At 35.2% G+C, this 22,547-nt stretch overlaps 1 protein-coding gene across 18 annotated transcripts in view; it reads left to right on the forward strand.

Moving 5' to 3' along the window:
* The window catches only part of Dscam2 (Down syndrome cell adhesion molecule 2), a 119,446-nt gene extending 98,385 nt beyond the window's left edge, over positions 1-21,061 (forward strand). For 4 of the 18 annotated variants that reach the window (XM_074120204.1, XM_074120215.1, XM_074120216.1 and 1 more), the window contains exons 8-33: positions 83-227; positions 339-490; positions 614-724; positions 1,310-1,474; positions 4,243-4,530; positions 7,979-8,098; positions 8,564-8,737; positions 8,931-9,081; positions 9,812-9,963; positions 10,058-10,189; positions 10,957-11,251; positions 11,826-12,004; positions 12,090-12,230; positions 12,725-12,883; positions 12,974-13,091; positions 13,237-13,415; positions 13,634-13,903; positions 14,617-14,798; positions 14,876-15,125; positions 15,474-15,617; positions 15,702-15,842; positions 16,058-16,177; positions 16,306-16,472; positions 17,133-17,334; positions 18,168-18,261; positions 19,466-21,061. In XM_074120204.1, coding sequence (XP_073976305.1) covers positions 83-227; positions 339-490; positions 614-724; positions 1,310-1,474; positions 4,243-4,530; positions 7,979-8,098; positions 8,564-8,737; positions 8,931-9,081; positions 9,812-9,963; positions 10,058-10,189; positions 10,957-11,251; positions 11,826-12,004; positions 12,090-12,230; positions 12,725-12,883; positions 12,974-13,091; positions 13,237-13,415; positions 13,634-13,903; positions 14,617-14,798; positions 14,876-15,125; positions 15,474-15,617; positions 15,702-15,842; positions 16,058-16,177; positions 16,306-16,472; positions 17,133-17,334; positions 18,168-18,261; positions 19,466-19,667 — 4,433 coding nt within the window. In that variant the 3' untranslated portion in view covers positions 19,668-21,061. Of the gene's footprint in view, positions 1-82; positions 228-338; positions 491-613; positions 725-1,309; positions 1,475-3,747; positions 4,033-4,242; positions 4,531-5,018; positions 8,099-8,563; positions 8,738-8,930; positions 9,082-9,811; positions 9,964-10,057; positions 10,190-10,956; positions 11,252-11,808; positions 12,005-12,089; positions 12,231-12,724; positions 12,884-12,973; positions 13,092-13,236; positions 13,416-13,633; positions 13,904-14,616; positions 14,799-14,875; positions 15,126-15,473; positions 15,618-15,701; positions 15,843-16,057; positions 16,178-16,305; positions 16,473-17,132; positions 17,335-18,167; positions 18,280-19,465 lie in introns of those variants that run through there. The other 14 variants (XM_074120206.1, XM_074120205.1, XM_074120207.1 and 11 more) reach the window with 14 other exon arrangements.
* The last annotated feature ends 1,486 nt before the right edge of the window (positions 21,062-22,547 follow it).

Consider the following 22,547-nt stretch of genomic DNA (forward strand, 5'->3'; position numbering starts at 1 on the left):
TTTGACACCTTCGCGATCCAAACGTTGAAAGGAACTCGGCTCATTCTAATTCTCTAAAATAAATCTGCCCTACGTATTGCAGACGCAGCGCCCATACTTCTCTACAGCTTCATTGAACAGACTTTACAACCAGGGCCGGCGGTGTCACTCAAGTGTACAGCCAGTGGCAATCCCACTCCGCACATAACCTGGCTTCTGGACGGCTTCAGCTTGCCTCATAATACAAGGTTTTGCCAAGAATTAATTTGTAGCATCCAATAGACCAGCCTGCTACTGTAACAGTCTGGTGTAGTTAATTGAGATTTCCAGTTTTGTAAAAAGTATAATTATTTTTTCAGATTCATAATAGGCAAACAAATTTCTCTACACGGAGATGTAGTCAGCCATGTAAATATTACGCATGTAGTGGTTGAAGATGGCGGAGAGTACACGTGTACAGCGCATAATAGAGCGGGCAAAGTTTCACATTCTGCGAGACTTAATGTTTATGGTATGGATTCAGAAATAATGATAATAATGGTGTAAACAAAAACAAGGAATGCATCAGCGAATTATTTGTGCTTTGCTTGTAACTATGAAATACTAAAAAGTATATTAGCCCTTTATTTTGCAGGTTTGCCATACATCAGACTTATTCCCAAAGTGACCGCTGTGGCTGGAGAAGAGTTGCAGATCAAGTGTCCAGTGGCAGGTTATCCTATAGAAGAGATCAAATGGGAAAAAGGTTGCTGGAAAAACAATTTTTGTTTATACTTTTAGATTAATTATGTTGGAAAGAATGGGATGCTGGACAAAGACCTCCCTTGAAAAGCCTTACCTCCAACAGTGGCATCGACTATTTCAAATATCGTATTCCATCAGCTGAAGACCTTGGAGAAACTTGCAAGTCCTATAATTTTCTTTACAAGATATTTTGGAAATGGTTCAGATCATAAAACTTCTAATTTAATTGCTATTAACTCATTAATTTACTTTTCTAATATCTCAGGACTAACTTCTGACAGGTTTATGCTGAAACCCTAAAGCTATCCTTAATGCTCTTACCAAGAGTAAGAAAAGCTCAACGGAGTAGTGTGCTGTTCAATTGCCATATTTCAAAGCTCAGGATACTTTATGTCGCAGAATGCCTTTTAGTTCCGGATCTCCGCAGCTCCAGTATTTCTGCTCTTTAACATTGGCTATATTTGAACACATATGTTTCCAGGAGCTACGCATCTGTTTGCCCTATCTAAACACATCACAATATTTCAGTCAATTTCCATGCCCTTTGTATAATTCATAGATTAATTTTGTAACTCTGAAAATACAGGTGGAAGAGAACTGCCCGACGACTTGAGACAAAAAGTGATTCCGAGTACAGGTGTGCTCATCATAAATCCAGTGCAGAAGAATGCGGACGCTGGTCTGTACACCTGTTGGGCAAGAAACAAACAGGGTCAGACCGCTCGACGAAATGGAGAGGTTACGGTCATAGGTGAGCAATTCATGTTCTCTTCTGAATACTCCCTCTTCTTCTTTAATCCCTCTCACTCTATCGAATTATAATCTCGAAGCAAACCGACCGAAATGCAATAGTAAAGAATTATCGATAAGATTGGATATGAATTATTTCTCCATCGGATACGCAGAATATTAATTATTAAAAATTAAATTGATTAAAACAGCACTTATTCCATTTTCTCCATTTCTCTCTGAATCTGGTGGTTCATACAACAGATTGAAATTTGAATAATAAAATATTCGCTAATAACTACTCTTAAAAGCATCAGATCCTTTCTACGTGCCACTTAGAATATCAGAGGTTTTAAAGCTTGGACCATTTTGGCTCATTTTGATGTCTCTAGGAAGGGAAATTTGGTGGTTTTTACGAATTAGTCTTTGCGCATGACCCAGATCGAGTTCATCGTAACTTTAAATTGAAAAATGGTTTAAATATTGATTCAAACATCAGAATCTTTATTTTTTTCCAAACAAATTCATTTTTATTGGATACTTCACGTGATGAAGGGGGTAGAATTCCCTCTGAAGTGTCCATTCACTAAATTGCCCGGAACTGCCACGCATTGACGTTATTTAGAACTAAAACTCCGAATCAGAAATCGCTTGCCCGGGAATCTGAATCTTTTAAACAATTTTTTGTTAACAATCGTGACTCTAATGGGGACCTAAAAGGAAAAGAATCTTTTTCTTTGATTATTTTAAGAAAATTGAAGGGTTTATGGAGAACGCATGCCCTGAGAGGTCCTTTTGTTAGAGGAAGTAAACATAGAGAAGAGTGACTAGAAGAAGTCGTCTAGAATTTCAGTCCAAATCCTGTTACTCGAGACTCATCGGCATTGTTGCAATTATTTGCTCTTTGAGAGCCTCAAACAAACGAAATGCGCACTTTGTAACGGATGAACCATTTGATTTCCAGCTTTTGATTGCTACTAATCTCACTTCCTGCATGTTTTCAAATAAAAATGTTTCTTTTCAAATTATAAATTACCAGTGAATTTGCCATTTGTCATTTTCTTTCTTTTACTTTCTTCAAAATTCAAGAAATAGTTAAACAAATCTTATTATTCGAAACGCTATAAAATATTTAGAAAGGATGACAAATATGCAACACTTTAATTTTCATATATTTTTTCTTTAGATTTAACGATATTTATTGTGTACAATACAAGGTATAATAGTCAGGTGAGTGGTGAAAGTGGATGCTCCCTATGGATCAGTTGCTCTCCACATTTGTGCATTATCTAGTTTGGGGCCCACATTGTACGAGTCTATTTCACAGGCATTACTCAACGTTTGAAGTAGGGCTTGTCAAGGATTTGTTTCCACATAAATATTGAAATTTATCTACATTTAAAATTGAGTTTTGAAAAAATGTTTGGAAATGTTTCCAATATTATTTTTTTTAGTTATTGTTTAACTTTAGACTTGTCACTAAATCCTACCTATTCGATGGTAAACTGAAAAATCATTTTCTTAATTTCTATTTTTACTCAAATCTTTTTATCAAGTTAAGCAAGGATGAGATGAGTGAGGCTGTATTCTGTTTAATATAAGGAGCTTAATGAGTATGGTAGCTTTTTGATTTTTGGTAAACTAAAGTTGCTCCTCTGATTAAAAGGATGTTATATCTTAGGCACCTCTCTTTCAGAATCCAATTCCTTTATATTTTAGGGATGTTGAACTAGCGTCAACTAAGTCAATTGCTGCCTCACTCCACGGATGCTCTATGACACTGCTTATCCCAGAATACTTGTTCCAAATGAAACTATCCAAAAAAGCTCAGAATCTGCGAGGTAGAGGATATCCTTTTCCAACGATCCAGGCTGTTCAGGTAAAGTAGGGTATTCAGCAGTCGGAGATAATCACTCCCTAGGGCCACACTTCTCTACCTGCATGCTCTTTTCATAGTTGTGAGGTTGACTCCTCCAAATTAAGAGATATAGGCTTCCTAGAGGAGTTCCAAAAAAAAAAATAGCCGATAGTCAGTGACATCCATCCCCTGATGATTTTGCCTTTCCCCTAGAAAAGTGCCAGAACGATTGATGTCTATTTCTTTGGGGGTAACTAGTACATAGAGTATTCATCCCTTTTCAAGTAAATAGCCAGCAGTTAAGATATCATTGGATAAGTGTAAGAAAGATGACTGATTGTTGGGATGTTGAGGCTAGAGCCGAAGAGCGCAGCTGAGGACAGAGTAGCAGCATGCTACTGTGTTTGGGAGTGGCCGTGTGTCTGTTGTTTTTTCAGTGCCACCCAAGATAAGTCCATTTAGCACGGACCGCACGCTACACTTGGGCGAACGTGCATCACTCACGTGCTCCGTCACAAAAGGAGATCCTCCGCTGACAGTCAGCTGGCTAAAGGATGGCCGCCCGCTCGATCCCAAGCACAGGCTGGCCGTGCAACAGGTGGACCAGTACAATAGCATACTGTTGATAGAAAGCCTTTCGCCAGAGCACAACGGCAACTATTCTTGCGTTGCCCGCAATCCAGCTGCCGAGGTCATCCATACACAGCGGCTGGTCGTCAACGGTATTTCTCGCCAAAGAACAAAAAAAAAACTCTTCTTTTTTTGTTCTTTTTTGATTTTTATAAAATTTTTACTTTTATTTTTAATTAAATTTTAATTTTAAACTTACTTTTTTACTCTCTTTATCCTATCTCTTCTTTTTACTCTTCTATTTTTCCATTTTTATCTCTTGGAAATAAAGTGGTTGTCCTGTGGTATGTGTGGGTGGGTAGTTCCGCCAGTGATAGAGGGGTTCTCGTTTCCATCCGGCGGCCAGCCTCAAGGGACGAGAACCCGAGTGGTGTGCGGTGTGTCCAGCGGTGACCCACCATTGTCCATCGGCTGGTTGAAGGACGGCGCGCCAATTCCTGGCCATCTACCAGTCAACATCACCGCATTGGACAGCTATAGCAGCCTGCTCAGCATTGCTAGCCTAGATTCACAACATTCTGGAGAGTATACATGCGTGGCGTCCAATCCGGCAGCAGTCGCTAGGTACTCGTCCAAACTGCAGGTCAAAGGTAAACCAAAGTGACCCCCCAACAAAACAAAATCCTCTCCCCGAACTTTAATTAAAATTCATCACTCATTTATTTAAATTCACACCCCTATATGCCAGCCACCTTTAAACCTGATCACCTTTTGCCTTAATTTTTTTTAGTAATTCTCTTTTTCTAACTTCCTCTACCTTATTTCCGTGACCCTCAGACCGTTTGTTGCTTTGGCACATTGGGAATGATGCGGATCGAATCTTCCTATTAAGGTTTGTTTTGAGGTAAAGTTTGCACACTTGAATTTTTGTTTTGGATACACCCTTTGCAATTTCATTCGCTTCTGCATGCAATTTTAAATTCTATTTGTATATATTTTTTCTTTTATAATTTACTTAAATATATATTTAAATGTCTAATATCCATATTTTTTTAAAATTCTATATATTTTTATATTATTTTGTATACATAATTTTTATTTAATTTTTTGGTTTATTTTAAATATATTTCAATTACAGCTGGTAGAATTTGGACCTCACATTACACGACTGGCACCAGTAGAAAATGTTCTATTTCATTTATAATTTTTTTTTTATAATTGGTATATTTTATACACAAAGTACTTGATAAATGCTTTGCATTAAAATTCCAATATGTCAGTAATAACTATGATAAATCAATGTTTATCTTAATTTGCGTTTATTGTACTTGTGACTTGTGACGGATCCAACATGACTGCTTCCCTTCCGAATTCTAGGATCTTCCACACACAAAGTTTACTGACTATTTTTTAGTGGACTAGTAAATTTAATCCTTTGCCGGAGGAATTACGTGAAACTCTTTTTCTTCTTGAGACCGATAAATTGCTGTTTGCGAATCGGTCTGGATATCTGTCTATTCAAATAAGAACCCAAAAATAAGATTTTGGACAAAATGATCTAACCGGAAGTGAAAATGTACTGAATCCATCGATATCCTCTTCCAAGTGCAGTATTAGGAGGGAGTTGGGGTTAAGCTTCCCTCTAAAGTACCTTTTGTGACGTACAGGAAAATCGATTTAATTTAGAAAAAAATGTTGTTAGTTTTTTGTTTAATTTGCTTCAAAATCTAAGGTCTTTTGTACTTCTCAGTGCTATGTCAGCCTCTAGAAAGTGTTCTCTCGTTTTTGACCGTTCTGCCCATCACCAGACAAGAAGCTGTAAAAGTTCTCTAGGAAGAGTACAGTCATCTTAAAACCGTAACTTTAGCTAGGGAATCCTGTGCTCTAACTGCTTAGCTAAACTCTTCTTTCCCTAAGATCTAGGAGAGATGGAATAGAAGCTCAACTATGTTAGTCCCGTCACATGTCACGATTACCAACAAAAGTAGTAAATCACTGGAAAACCTGCACATTTGAAACCCTCTATTTCTGTTTGCATATTTTCTATATAAGCAACTTTTCATTTCATTTTGGAAATGTCCATCACGTATTTTGTTGATTTAAAACGTATTTTATCTGCATACATTTTGTTTTTCTATTTAAAAGTAAATAAATAATCCTGTCTGCTATCAATAAATACAGCTTACTTGGTTATATTTATTTATAGCACTAATGCACTTTCTTTAAAGTTTATTAAATATTCTTTTTTAATTAAAAACCCCTGCTTCATGCTTTCACTGCAGTACGCACTCAAATCTATGTCACAATTACCCTAATATTAAAAATCACATAATTTTTTTACCTTTACAATCAATAAACAATCCCAAAACAAATATTTTATGTTTAACGTAAACAAAATAATGTTCCCAATCTTGAAAAAGTAATAATAAACACTGACAAAATAAACAAGTTCTTCCATAACTGAAAACATATTTCTATACTTTTCTATAAATTTTTAATTTTTGTGTATTTTTATTATTATTTTTTATTGTTTTTTATTTTACCATTATTTGATTTGTGTATAACATTATAGAATTGTATACTTTATAATTTCATCATAATTATTTTAAATGTCTCGACACTTTGTAGATTAGATGTTGTAAAATGTATATTTCTATTTTTGTTTTTTATTTTTTCATTATTACATAGAGAGGGGCTCCTTTTTGTATCTAAACAGACATGCAGTTGTGATCGTTAACGAATATTCGTAAATTTCTTCTTCTTCGGATAGACTTTTGAATTACTAATTTAAATATGTTGCAGTGAAGATATATGTTGATAATATTTATTCTGAAGTATAGAAGAATGGTGAGAGGTCTTGTAAGGGTCTGCCCATAACCGGTGCATGAAGCTGGGTTCATCACCACGACTTATATTACTATAAATCGACCGATTAGACTTAACCATCACAATAAACTTGGAAGGATAACTATGACTCTTTTAAAATAGTAATCTGACCAAAACTGCCCTTGTAAGCGCACTGAAAGAGGAGAAATTTGACCCTCTGCCTTTGGCTGTGTGGTTATACTTTTGAACATTCAGCTGGTTATTTGTTTACGTTAAGTGTCTGATTTCTTTTCTTTCTTTTTTTAATGGTTGTAATAACATTTTCTTTGGCTTTGAGAGGTCAAACTTTGGCATATTTTATCTAATTTTGGTACTTATTTGGATTCATAGATTTTTAATTTAGTGTTTTTGTTTTGACTTTGATTTGGTTAAGTTCATTGCAATAGTTTCCCAGTATCCAGAGCGGTTGACACTTTATTACATGTCTCATCTCTAATTTTTACTGCAACATTCATATTATTCCAATTATCGGCGACAATATTTCTTGAATAGTAATTTTAAGTATAATTATTGATAAAAATAATTAAAATATCGCATAATAAGAATGATATTCGAACAGCATTAGCTGTGACGACTCATGCTATGTGTATATTCGTGAACGAACATGGAGCCGCTCTGTACAATGGTAGAAATTATACAAGTATACACATTCTATAAACCTGTTTATACACAAATTCTCTCCGAATAATATAGATTTATTCTAATTCTATTTTTCTGTTATATTTAAAATTTATCCGTTTAATAAACCATTAAATACATTATGTATTTAGTACATAATTATTTAATGGATCTTTCTTTTATGTTCGTTTATGTATAAATATTATTTTATTAAGATTACACTTTTATAAAATAAATTTATTTATGCATTTAAAAATTTATTTAAATTAACTTTATTTATATATTTTATTTTTTATTAGCTTTTTTAATTCTCTTTGTTTTCTTTCTTTTAACTTTTTATAAATTCATTTTCATCATTTTAATTTTTAATATGAAAATCTTGTTTTTGTTTAATAAACTATTTTTCTAAATTTTTCTCTTGTTTTGAAAATTATTATAACTTCCATTTTAATAAGAATACTTTTTTGTTCCTTTCATGGAAGATAAATTATGAAACAGAAAGAAGGATAATGCATGTTTAAAAAAATATTTATGAGGATTTTTTTTTCAATTTTGTTTTGTATAGTGAGTGATAATAATGGTTTGTGAATGCAGTGCCTCCACGATGGATAGTCGAGCCCAGTGATACGAACGTCGAACGCAACAGGAATGCTCTACTCCACTGTCAGGCACAGGGCGTTCCTACGCCAACCATCACCTGGAAGAAGGCTACCAGTAAGTAGGTTCTTTTCCAAATGTTTAAAGAACTTAATGATTACAATGAAAAATTGAGTGAGTAAGAAAACAATTTCGAAGTTGTAATATTACAAATAATTTGGGTTTTACTTCGGAAATATATGTTTCTTAAAGCGGTCCAAGGCGGCTAAAAATTTGTATTAAGAAAATGGTCAGAATTCAGAATGTAAACAAAATGACAGAGATAAGTGGCAGAAAGTTGAGTTTTGATATTTCGATTAAGTCTCACGAAAGCTGGACTTAGCGATCAACTCCTTCAACCAGAATTACCATTGTACTGGTTGGAATGTTTATACTCATTACACATGATAACTTTTAATTTTTAATTATTGTTTTGCTTTGAAGTAGAGGAGCGAAAGGGCACTCCTTCTAGTGAAATTAAGAATTTGCCTGCAGGATTGTCAGAACTGAAAAGAAATTTTGATTGATTAAGTTTATTTATAGGTAGTAAATCTGGAGATTACGAGGAGGTCAGGGACAGAATGTACACTAAAGTGTTCAGCAACGGTTCGCTATTACTCCAAAACGTCAAAGAAGATCGGGAAGGCTTTTATTTGTGCCAAGCTCGCAATGGCATTGGAAATGGAATTGGCAAAGTACTACAACTTAAAGTGAACTGTAAGTATTCCTTAACTTTTGTTATTATAAATGGCAGAGCTTGTGATATGAACACAAGATGTAATGAAGAAAGGACCAAACGAGTCTTGAAGGTTTCACTGCGTTGTTAGTGGTTATATCTAGTTAAAAATTAGATTAGCCATTAATGATACTTAAAAGTTCTGGTTTCATTATTGATTTGAATATTTTTCAGCATCGCCATACTTTTCCGATCCTCCAAGAACGGTGACAGTGAAGAAAGGAGATACGGCAGTTCTTACATGTCGAGTACAAGGGGATACGCCCATCAGTGTCCGGTGGTTTAGACAGGGGAAGATTCCATTGACTCCAGTTACTAATTACAGGTAACTCCCATTACTTTCTCTTATCTCTAATAAGGGAGATATTGCGATCATGCCAAATTTTCTATATTTAATTTTCACTTGAAATATCTGTTTTAAAGTGGAAAGTAGTTTTTAGAAAATGATCTAAACTTAACAGAAAGTTTAAACTTTGTTATTTCATTTGGGTCATGAAAGCCAACTGAAAGGTAGCCAGTATACTATCTTTCTATCGGAGGTTCACTTATCTGATAGGTATTGTTTTTACTTTTTTCTGATTTTCTTGAAAATGGTTCCTCTTCTGAGAACCGGCTTATGGTGGGACTTATTCTAAAGGATTGTATCGTAGAGAGTACGTTCTTATTTATTCGTAAACTATTAAACGAGGATTAAAGAGTTACCAAATTTCGAGTTTGCCTATCTTCATACTGGTTACTCCTAAAACTTTAGTTCCGTTACAATACCTTGATTTTAAATGGGTTTCTGGGAGATGGGGATTTTGGGCTTCCCCATGAAATGTCATTATTTGGGGATCTTTCGATTTTACCTTCTGCAAATTGTTGCTTTGAATTAATACAATGCAGAAATACATTTCTCATTTATAACTATGAGTAGTGGAATCCAAAAAAAGTCGTTTGAGCGTTTTAAACCAGTTTTTTCCTTACACTATGTTATGAAAAAACTTATTTTTTGGGTTACTATAATATAAAATATGTAATTATATCACGTCTTAGGCGTATGTTTTTGTACCAAGGGTGAACCTGAGACAAGAACTGACAGGAGAAGGAGTTGTGGTAGGGGAACTACAGGTGGCAGGAACTGAAGCGGCCGACAGTGGAGCATATTTCTGTAAAGCTAGCAACCTATATGGCGAGGATCAACAACTAGTCCAGTTGACTGTACAAGGTTTGTTCCGCTAAATCAAAAACTCTCAACAGTTTCTTTAATACAAATATTGGAAGGAGTAAAATCTCTATGCTCTAAAAACCTTGTCTATTAGAACCTCCAGAGAAACCATCCGAACTTAAAGCATTTGCCGTGACCAGTAGGTCTGTAAACTTGCAATGGGCACACCAGACAGGCGATCCTACGGACGTTACAAAGTATATAGTGCAGTACAAAGAAGCAGCAGGTGAGTGGAGCAAATCAATTTGCAGTGCTTAGTTTACAGGTACAAAACATCCAACAAAACTAGATTAAAGGTAATACGGTGCAGTTCAAAAAAATAATAGTGGTGTATCCTAAATTTGGCCCAGGATGTGCAATTTTAAATAACTATTAACTCATTTCGTACCTCACCAAAGCGGAAATATTGTTTCTGTAGAATGTTATTATCGTTAGTGTCATTTAATATTATTTTTTTAATTTCCGAATATACAGTTCATTTTGCTATTTCAGCGCAATGTTAAGTCTCGTTAGATAAATACCTATGGAGGAAAAAATAGTTAAAAAATTCTAGAGTACATTTTTCATAAGAATGCTTAGCCTATAAAAGTCTTAATGGTGGAACTTAGAAGTAGTAAGTGGGCGTGTAATTGAGCATGGTTTATCCCCACCTACCTACGGTTCTATTGGCCAGTATACACGCCCACAAGGCGCTTGTTCGATCCGCTATTAGGATTTTTAATGTTAAATATTTCGGTTAAAGCAATAGTTTAGAATTTTTTTACTATTTTTTCCTCCTTAGGTATTTCATAAAGTATCAAATTATGCAATAAAATTTTTCACTACCAAGTTTTTAGCCATTTTGTCATACAAATTGTTAGATATTTAATGAGCATTCAATTACTATTAATAATTGATTGTAAATCGTAAAAATTTAATTCTTGACAATGGAATTCATTACTATATCTTAGATAAAAATTTCATTTAAACTGATAACTTTGCCGTCTGTATTAGGTGGATCCTGGAAGCAGGTAGAACTGAGCGGTCAGGTGCGAGGTGCACTAGTGGAAGGTCTGAAGCCTGCGACCAAATACTTAATGCGAGTAGCTGCAGAAGGACCAGCTGGTAGGTCAGGTCCCTCGTCAGAACTGAGAATCACCACAGAACCTCAAAAGCCAGCTGGTCCTCCATTAAATCTGTCCATACGTCCGGTCAGCTCTACAAAACTTTTGGTTTCTTGGTCTCCGCCGCTCGCACATCTGCGTCATGGTGATATTCAAGGTTACTACGTGGGTTACAAGGAAATTAGGTAACCTAAAGTTCTTTTTCTTTTTAGAGAAAATTTTAGCTAGGAAAATCTGTTTTTTTGTTGTTTTTTTTGGCGCATCAACAGCTGAGGTCATTAGCGCCCGGAGCTTTTTCCAGTGCACTGCCGGCCTCCGGACAGTGTTCTCTCGTTACAGACAACATTGTCCATCACCGGACAGTGAGCTGTAAGAAGCTCCTAGGAAGAGAAAATCTAAGGGCCAGCTGCTGGATTCGAACCCGGGACCGCGTGGGAGTCCAGTATGCTAACCTCATAGCTAATCCCTTCCCTAGAAAATCTAAGTTATTATTTTCAACTCCCTTCAATAACTGCTCTGAACAAGTTATTGAGTGTTCTTCTGAACCATCTCTTAGTTAGGAACTCCTTCAAGGTTTACCTTAAGAAGCTTGGCATGGCAATCCGGAAATAATTTCATCTCATCACAGTCACCCTCTTCTTGTAGATTTCAACATTCGAATGAGCTTTTCCTGAAAAACTGTGACTATAATCAAAAGATATTTCCATTTTTGACAAGATTTGGAGCTTCCATCGTAGTCTAGAGAGGTGAATGTTTCAGTGCAGTCAACAGCAACTACAACATGACGGCGGTGACGGGCGATGGCGAAGACGGAACTGGTGAGCTGATCCTGGCTGGCCTAGCCAAGTACACGAGGTACACTGTGGTGGTACAGGCCTATAACCAGGTAGGCCGGGGACCCCTGTCTGAACCAGTTTCAGCTCAAACGCTCGAAGATGGTATTACATTTTCTATCTTTATTTAGACTTCACATTTATACTTCTAAATTCAGATGGAATTAATGATTCCTCATTGCCTAATTAGCTCCAGGCGCTCCACCGGAAGCTTTGAGGTGTTCAGCTTTAAGCTCTCAGTCCGTGCAAATCTCCTGGCAACCACCACCTGCGCCGCACTGTAACGGCATCATACAGGGTTACAAACTTATCTACGACACGCACGATCCAGGTATATTTATATCTCGGCTCGTTTCTGTTCTTTTTCTTAATTCCCACTAAAATTAAACTGCATGCCAAAATAAATTCACTACACAGAAAGTAGTAAAGTTACAGGCTTCTTACTTTCACTATTGTCTTACTAACTTAATACAGATAAAATCATGCACACAGTTTTCAATATTATTTCTATTTAATTATTTTTTCTAAAATAACTAGGTTAAAACAATGTACAAAATGAAATTACCGTGAATCGCATGCTCTCATTTTTTTACAAGTCCAAAGAATTAATTAATGGTGAAGTAAAATGCCTTCTAGCAGGCTAAAAATGCTCTTTATTACCTAAATGATCTTCGTATCCATAAACTTCTTTTACATTTTTTACAAATAGAAATCATTGACTACTAACATTGTAAATAAACTGAGAATGTTTCAAGACTGCCACTTTACTTTTTCTGGGTAATGATTTTTTAAATCATCACTCAAAACAATCAATTCTATTTTCAGAAATCGATATCGGAATGGATGTAAGGAAAACAACAGCACTTACATTGATATTGACTGGCCTGAGAAGATTTACTAATTACACCGTCCAAGTATTAGCATTCACAAGAATTGGCGATGGACCATTCTCCAAGATAGCCTATTGTCATACGGATGAAGATGGTAATGACATACTAATAATATTTAATGGGTGTCCAAAATAATGTTTTTTGTGTTGAGTGTGTTCAGTTTTAATCTTTGTACACAATGCAGCTCCTGGGTCTCCTGGCGACATAAAAGTGATGATCAGCAGTCCGCAGTCGCTGTTGGTGTCCTGGCTCCCTCCGCTACAACCCAATGGAATTATTACAAAATATACTTTGTATACCAGGTAAATGTAATACGTAAGAAATCGTTACAACCAGTTCTATTATGGATTTCTACATTTCGCTTAAATGTCACCAGATCTCCATTGTTAACATATAATTATTATATTTCAACTGTTTTTTCTCTTTTTTTTGTACACATTTTTCTAGAGTAGTAGATGGACAGTCTGAGTTGAACCACGGTAAACGGAACATACCTCACGATCATACCTACTTCGAATCAAAAAATTTGCAACAACATATTGAATATCAATTCTGGGTGACGGCGTCCACTAGGGTTGGCGAAGGACCCAGCTCCAGGGTTGTATCCCAGGTGCCTACCAACAGAGGTAACCTCCTCATTTGATCTCATGTTGACATAATGTAAATTATAAATGGAATGGAAGGGGCAATAAGTCAAATCCTTGTCACCTAAAAGATCTACTGTAACTCCGTAAATTGTGAAAGTTTGAGCATAAATGTGGGATTACGTAAAGTGTTAATGCGCGCGTGAATGCCTGTTACCATCACAAAATGGTTATTGCATAAATCCTTTTGTTAATTTTAGTACCAGCAAGAGTGGTATCCTTCGGACAGGTGGTGCGTCGGCCGTGGCATGAACCAGTCTCATTGCCGTGTCTTGCCGTCGGCGCTCCCAGAAGAGAATGGCTAAAAAACGAGGCCATCGTGAGACCTTCGAATGACAACAACCTCGAGATCCTGGAGACTGGAGAACTAGTGATAGCCCGACTCTCTAGAACGGATACCGACAATTATACATGTCACGTGGAGAATAGTGTTGGCTCGGATCGCATACATTACTCGCTCGTAGTTCAAGGTACTCTTGATTATTTATCTGTATTATTTCTTTGCATTATTTTTGTTTATTCTGTGGTTGCTGAAATAATCAAAGTGTTAATTTTCTCAGTCATTAACTGACAACTGATGAAAGCAGAGGGATTTCTTTTTTTAACGAAAGACGCAGTTTGCAAATATAACAATAAAATGAAACTTTAGAGATAAACCTATCTTTATCTTTCCTAAGAATTGCCAAAGAACGGATTTTCCTTCAAAAATGTTTCAAATGAAAATAGTAGTTCCATCTGTACAATGTTCCACACTTATTAGGACAATTCAAGGAGCCAATCATAAACTCTATTTAAGATGTGTTTTATTGATATCAGTGTCTTCTTATGACCTAATAAGAAGATCTTCATTATGCTACGATAACTGGAGTATTGCCCGAGTCAAGCAGTTTAAGTGCAAGGAAATTTCATTTTAGCCTTCAACTAATCCGGGAAGTATACCTATTTTTGCCGATGCGGTCGTCTGATAAGGTACCAGATAATAATGCAGATGAGTCGGCCGTGAAACAGTTCTAGAACAGAAAGAATGACAATGCACCAGCAGGAAGATTTCTTATGTTGCTATTTTTTTTGTTGAACTTCCAGTTTCCCATATCTTTTATGGATATTGTCTCATTTTAGCTTTACTTGCGGCCCTTTTTGCGCCAGAATTTGAAATTTTAATCATTTGTTGCTACCGTTGCAGTGCCACCCAATCCGCCAGTCTTGTACGTAACCAGTGCAACAAGCAGTAGCGTTTCACTTCATTGGAAAGCAGGGGACAGCGGTGGAGCCCCAATACTCGGCTACATCCTCCAGTATAAGAAGGCTCAACAACAGCCGGAGGAAGTTGCCCTATCTCGCCGCACCACTTCCCACGAACTCAAGGTAACCAAACCATTTATATGAAGTAAAATGAACTAATGAAATTTTATGTTCTCTACATTCTTGCCGCTTAATTTCAGGGTTTGTCTTGCGGAAGTACATACGCCATCTCTTTGAGATCATTCAATAAGCTCGGTCCTTCCCATCCAAGTCCTGTACTGCCGGTAAGGACCCAAGGACAATATCCAGGAGTACCAGCACCTTCGGCTTTCTTACAACCGAATTCTACGTCAGTCACACTTCGTCTGCATGTTTGGCCAGACAACGGTTGTCCTATATATTCTTTTGTAGTCAGATACAAATCGGTGAACGACATGGAATGGATTCTTGGTAAGAGAACTTCTTTAAAAAATCCTAGAGAAAACTGTAAATTATTTTTAACTGTATTACCAAACGTAACATGTCAGACATTTACAAAAAAAAACAAAAAAAAAACTCGATTTCTTTATAAAGGTTTCAATAACTTAATTTGTCTCATTAACAATACTGTTCATTCCTTAAGCATTCCTCAAAAACAGCCTCATCTTAAGAAACAAAAGAAATTACTTTTTGGGGGAGGTGATTGTTTTTGACGTAGAAAGTTCTTTACTCCTGTTTTGAGAAAAACATGTTTATATGAAACTAACGTTTTGCAACTCATATCGTCAAATGCACTTATAATATTAACCACTGTTCCAGTCTCTAACAGCGTAAAACCACAAAAAAAGTTCACCGTTCCAGGATTGTTATCCTCCAGTGAATACAATCTTCAAGTTGAAGCCCACAATATTGCTGGATCTTCCATCGGGGAATTTCAGTTTTATACGCTTACAAAAGATGGAGGTAGGAGGTTATTTTTATTTTGAAAAATAAATAAACTATTTATTTTGAGCTCATCACTAATCCAGAATTAATTGATTTGCCTAGAATTGCCTCCGCCTGAGCTGGTGAGAAGAGGACATTATTCAAAAGCGTTCTACACAGATGTAAGAGTGATGATTCCGCTGCTTGTTGCCATCATATCCATCTTTATAGCAGCAACCGCTTTAGTGTTCTGCCACAGAACCAGTTAGTAACTACTGTGTCTAGCGCTTGTTTTTCTGAACCATCCCCCCCCCGCACACAGATAACTAACTAATCATTGATTAGAGTTACAAATTTTTTGTTTAGTTTTCCAACATTGTTTTGAAAAGTGGTCACCATAACCCTATTTTTCTTTACTACATCAAGCGGCTTCGTTCAGCGTTATGAGTTTTAAAACGTAGATTCTGTTGTGTTTGCAGGACAGGCTAGGACGATGAAGGAGACCCTGGACAACCAACAGAACGCCGAAGCACAACGAGAACGATACTACGCTACAATACACAAAGTTCCATTACAAGCGAGCAACGATAAAATTCCAGGTAATTATGTGATCTCATTTCTTTTATAATTTTAACTCTCATCACAATAGTTATCTCAAAAAAATCACACATGTTTTTGTATAAATGACAAAACTTACCTTTTATTTGCTTTGGTAAATAAATGTCAGAGGGGACCTTATGTACAGAAACGTCTGAAGACATCTCACCGTATGCAACATTCCAACTGTCCGACCCGAACAGCACTCTATTGCACAGTTTCATGTACCATGAACAGGCGCTGCAAGAGCAAGGCTGTACCTCTGTACCTCCGCAGGCAGTCAGACCTCAGCATCCCGTGAGTGCCACTAGTTTCCATATTTTATCATGATTGTTTCTTATACATTGTGTGAAATATTTTATTTTCCTGTTTGTCTCTTTACCGGAAGAACTAATTTCTAGAGCTGAAAAAAAGTAGTTTGAAAATGATCTGAGTGTAAAAAGAAAAAATTGAAAGCATTAAAATTTATTCCTCAGTTGCAAGTATAACTTTTATTTCATACTTTCCAGGAAAATTTTACGGAGTTGACGTAAAAACTTGGTATACTAAATAAGTACCTGTCTAGCCCATATTTCTTTTATTTGAAATATTCGTTTAAGATTACCTTCACCGACCCAAAAAATAAAATATGAAATTGAAATTACAAGTATGAAAATAATTGGTTGACCCAAATTATCTCAAAAAAAACGTCAAAATAACCATATGCAAGTCACAAAAAAAACGTTAATCCCTCTCCGATGGATCACTATTTCTGAAGACATTCTCATTGCTGTTAGCTGTTCTAAGAGAACGATACTCTCCAATAATGCGGACTTCAAACCAAATTTTCTTTTCGAAAAGTCGTGTGAGAGTTTGCATCAGATTTTCCCTCTATTTTTACGTAATTTTAAGGCCTAAATTAGGATTAACAAAACTTATATAATTATTAATTCGATTTAAATATGAATGTTTTTGTAGATCCCTTGTAGCGGTGACCACAGATGTAATGTAAATGTAACTGTGCAGTGTTCGAAAGGGAGGCGAGCTCGAAGACGGAGTAGCCGTAAAACGGATGCTGAGACTGATGAATCGGATTCAGATCCAGAACAGATCACCTCCAGTCGTACAGAATCATCAAATCATCTTGATAGTACTGTCAAGGCTGGCAAACAGAACCAAGGTATGTGAGTACATGCGCTCTTGTGAAAGATTTTCTATTTGTAATTGGTACGTTCGAGCCAAAATTTCAAAATTGTTATTTCACCTGAAATAATCCATTTTGAGATGCCTTGAGTTCCCCTTAAAAAGGATTTTCAGAAAACCGCCTGGTGAGTGTTTGTAACCACGCTCAAAATAAGAAATCGCCGAAAGCCGAAACTTTATATTTTGATTGAGTCTTAACAGGCGATCTGACTGAAAGTTCACAGTTCAAAATCCTAACGCCAATCAATGGTTCTGAGTTTTTTTTTTTTTAACTTGGTATAGTATCTGGATATAAGATAGATCTATTGAAACAATTTGCCTGAAAAATTCTATTAAGACCGTTTTTGGGAAGACCGGAGATGGCGTTTCCCTATAAGCATACTTTATTACAACAAACGGTTCTATGTTTCACACATTCGCCCACACACAGACAGATGTAGTGCCAACTTTTTCGGGCTTAGAGACGCCATAACAGATATTTCCAGTGAATACTGTACATTTGAGATTATCTCTCTTACTGTAAGTACTATCTCTCTTGCTAGTTTAAGTATTACTCAGTAAGTACTGCGAACCTGTTCAAATGTTTGGCATCGAAAAATTCATGAAGTTCCGCTTTGTCTATCGATCAACAGACATTTAATTTAACCCTAACAATCTCTATGAAGGAAATCACTTATGTTTGAAAATCTCCGTGAGATTTTGATTTTAAAGACATTAATTAATTCTAGTGCATTAAGTTTATTAACCATGGTCTTAATAACACTTGAAGCGCACTTGCTAATACATAATGAAAATTCTGTTTTGTTTCAGGTTACACATACCAGGGAACACACTCCAGCACATCTTCAGATATCTCGCCCATGTCCGAAGCCAAGTCCCTCCCACGAAGAGGTGGCCGAGCTAGGTAATTTAAAGGCAGGCGGTAAAGTTATCTAGCTTTCTATTATTTAGTTTTACATATTTTTAATCCCTTGTTTTCGGTTAATGTGCAAACAAAATAAATAAATAATATCTGTTTTCTCATCTAAATGGTAGAGATTCATTTTAGAAGAGTTCCGATGGGAAGGTTTAGCTTTCCTCTAAAAAAAATGTCACTTGTAGCACATTAGGTGACTTTAATGCATTATTATTATTTTACAATAATAATATTAATCGAGGGAGAGGTTTAGCAAAAACAAAAAAAACACCTCAGAACATGAACCAATTCTAGGATAGTAAACCCAGACTCCAAGAAAAAATCGGGATCACTACCTACGCCTGTTTCTGCATAGTTGTAAAATCCTTGAAGAATTTCCGAAAAGTATTTATAGAACTAGCAAATTGCGAGCGTAATGTCTGACGAATGTTACAACATACCTTGATAACTGCATGACCCATTTTTTTGTTCAACGCACGTTAATAAATGCCGATTGACGTTCAGTAAATTACCGTAAATGCATCGTTTTGAGGAGCCTCTATGCCCAGAAAAGTGGTTCTTAGGAAATGGAGTTTTTGGGAGTGTTTACACAAGAAATGGCAGCAAGCTGAAACTTTATTTATCGCTTGAGCGTCCCCGCCCGACTCAGCGATGAAAATGTTAATATTCACAAGATTTTTATTTTCTGAATTTTTATTCCGAAACTGATCCGATTTTAATTAAATTCTGCGTTTTCCATTAATTTATTTACGTACCCATAGTCATTTTATGAAAACATTTTTCCCTACTTTAAAGAAATTTTCAGTAAAAATTATTTTAGTAGTACTGCGAAGGAAGAGAGAGTGTTCAGGCCGTTGCTGAAATTCTGAGCTTGAAGAAAATGGCGTAATGGGGAAGTGCTTTTTCTTTCATTACTTTTGTTTTAGGAGAATTTCTACGACCCTACAGCTGATCTTGAACGATTTTTCTTTAGCATTCCTCAACTTGATAATACTACTTCTTTTGGTCGAAATTCGTTCATGCAAATTACCTTTTAAGGAGGGATGAACGCTTCTCTCAAAAGTCACTGTATTGAAGCCCCATTACTTTTAGTTTAATTTATAAGTTTCAAGAGGAGGTAATGTACATAAATACATAAATTCTTGAACATTCCTTAAAGTTAAAGTTGGGATTTTGTTTTATGTTTGAGCAGGTGGTTGGGCCCAGGCATGAAACCTCCATTGAGGCCGTCACTCTCGATTGCTGAGACAGCGTTTCGTGGCGATCGCCCTGAACTCAGTGAAGCTGAATGCGATATTGATACACTTAAGAAGCTGAAACTTGGCATTCGTTCTACACTTTGGTCCAGGCCTAGTTCACAAAATCCGCATTCAGATTATTCGATCGCCGTGTAAAAAAAAAAAAAATATACGTATAGTTTTTATTATGTAAGTTTTATGGGTAGTATATACGTATTTTTTTTACTGTCAATTGCCGTAAAATAAGCAGTATTTATTTGATCGTGATTTAGAGCTGTACCTATTCTCCAGAATTAGTTGTTTGTCTTAAGTTCCATGTCAACTGTATAAAACCTGCCTGAGTGGTTAGAATTGTGTGAGTGGCTTTGGGCGATTGTGTCGCTACTTGGAGGAGGGACTGGCAAGCGAAATATTTGCAATATTTGCTCCTCTGCTATTCCTAGCAATATTTAAGGTAGACTAGGAAGTCACAACATACTCCCTGACATTTAGAATATTTTAGAGATGACATCAGGCTCAGCTGCCGCGCCCTAGGGCATTCCATTTAATAGTAATAATAGATTAACCACTTTAAAGACCATTTACCAATAAAATGCCCTTACCTCTTCTTTTTTTTTAGTTACCAATAGATGAATTAGTTTTGTCTTACAGAACTGGAGCCAAGATGGAAGGAAACTTTTGGAGAAGGCCTCAATCAGAGCGGCCAATCACACTGCCGTTTTCTCATACTATATTGTTTACAAAATTTCAATTTTGTATTTTATAGTTTTGTTCTAAAATAATAAAAATTAAATCATGGAACCAAATTTTTCTTCAATTACAAGAGTACAATTTTTTGTAAATATTTTGGCAATCACGATATTAAAAATCCTATATTATTATTAATTATTAGGAGTAATAAAATAAACAATGATCTGTTATTTTTATTTTTCGATACAAAATTATTTTTTTTTTATACACTAGAGACCACCTTATCCATCTTATTTGGATAGATAAGGGTTTATAATTAATAACTTATTTAATTTTTCTGAAAATATTTTTGGCCTAATTTTCGTTATTATTATTAAACATTTGGCTAAATTTCATTGCAATATGACTTTGCAAGCACTGTATTTATTGTAGGAAAAAGAATTTTTTTTAAAAAAAAATGAATTTGTTAATATCTACTTAGCAAAAAATTAAATAATCAAATTTGCGAGTAGGAGGGATCCTAGCATATCCTGTAAGGAGTGCATAAATTAATATATGTATCGTTATTTTGATAAAAAAATGAATAAATAAATGAAAAAGTTTACATTTTTTTAAGAAAATATAAAGAAGTCGTTTTGTACAAAAAATAAAAATATTAAAAAAAATAAATTTTTTTACTGTAATATAAGGTAAGTTGTAAATGTAATAAATATATATAAATATAGTTTACAAACTGTTAAAGTAAATAACAAATAAAACAAAAATAATTTAAATAAGAGAGATTTGTAAAAAGAGATTATCTTTGTAATGATCAGTATGAAAGAATAAAATGTGATATATCTATTTAGTTAGTTAGACAAGAGTTTTTTTTTATTCCTCTGCCTTGGAACAAATACATTTGGAATACTTACAAAAAAAAGGGACTTTTACCTTTCCTAACTGCTGCTAGTAAGAAGAGTTAATATTGCTATCAAGTCGGAATTAGCAACTGTAGATTTTTTGGCCAGAAATTACTTTAAATCTTCTAAGAAAGCGAAAGCAAGAGTTGTGAGATTAACGTCATGATCCAGTTTCAAATTAGGGGGAAATTCATCTAGAGATCACCTACCTTTTTTATTGTTAACTGAGATATTTTAGCAACCACTTTCCTTTAAACAATTACTTCTCATAAACCCTTGTACAAGGTTGATATTGGTCACATATCTTCGATGTTCTTTCATAATCTCTCTGCCACACACACACACTTTCTGGAAATACACATTTTATTCAATTCGTTAATTATGTAACTTATTTTGGATGGACAGTTATTTGGTACAAAACAAATCAGTCTATGTTTGCTCACTAAACCAAAAATCAAGACCTACCGCTAGGTGAGTAGGTATGACATTGCTGCCACCGATCCTGGTAGAGTAGTTCCTCTCATGGCGGGCTAATATTTGGTCATTTCTTTTCTCTTGGTCGGCCTTCCGCAATCACAGTTGAAGGTGCTGACAATCATTCATTCTCTGAACATGACCGAACCTTCGTATCTGGCCATCTTTGATCAATTGCTAGAGGATAATTACTCTCTAGTCAATAGCTAAGCGAAATTTTATTAACAGCTGATGTCTGTCCTTCGAGATATGAAGTACGCATTTTTTTTAACCAGGTCTCCTAAAACACTTATGTATACTTTTTAGAATTGAGTTTTGAGGCCCCAGCAGAAATGCGACACTGCTAACTGGCTACTATTAAGGCTAGCAATAATTTCTGTTACCGTCATACACTTTCGAAAAGATGTAACTACAGGTGAATATTAAATCAAACAGTTAATTTTTTTTTTTTATATTTGTTTCCTAATTTTTACTCTTCATTTACCTTTTTTTAATGGAGCACAACATTTAAACGATATTACATAATTTTTTGTTTTGTTTGCTTTAAAATATAAATGTAACAATAAATTTATTTATTTATATTTAAATATCAATTGTTTTTTTTTACAATATTTTCTCTCTAACAATATTTAATAAGAAATAATATAAATGCAATTCACTTCGGCAAAAAATAGGATACATAAACAATATGCGTTATTCATATATTTATACACGGCATTTATATGCAGCAAATTATTCGAAATAAAAAGTGATTTTTTTTAAATAATTATAATTTAAACTTAGTACTAAACAAATAATTCTTATATAAGGTAACTTTACAAATGATTAATAAATGAAAACAAGGTGGGAAACAGATCAGACATTCCAATACCTTCTTTAGTCGATTATCTCTTCTCCAGCAATACCAAAATTGCTGGTAAACGCTTCTTCTAATTACATACATTATTATATTTTCTATCATATAAAATTCAAG

The sequence above is a fragment of the Rhodnius prolixus genome, unplaced genomic scaffold (genome assembly GCF_049639745.1).
Source record: "Rhodnius prolixus isolate KJV_2025 unplaced genomic scaffold, Rpr scaffold_2, whole genome shotgun sequence".
NCBI classification, from domain to species: Eukaryota; Metazoa; Arthropoda; class Insecta; order Hemiptera; family Reduviidae; genus Rhodnius; species Rhodnius prolixus.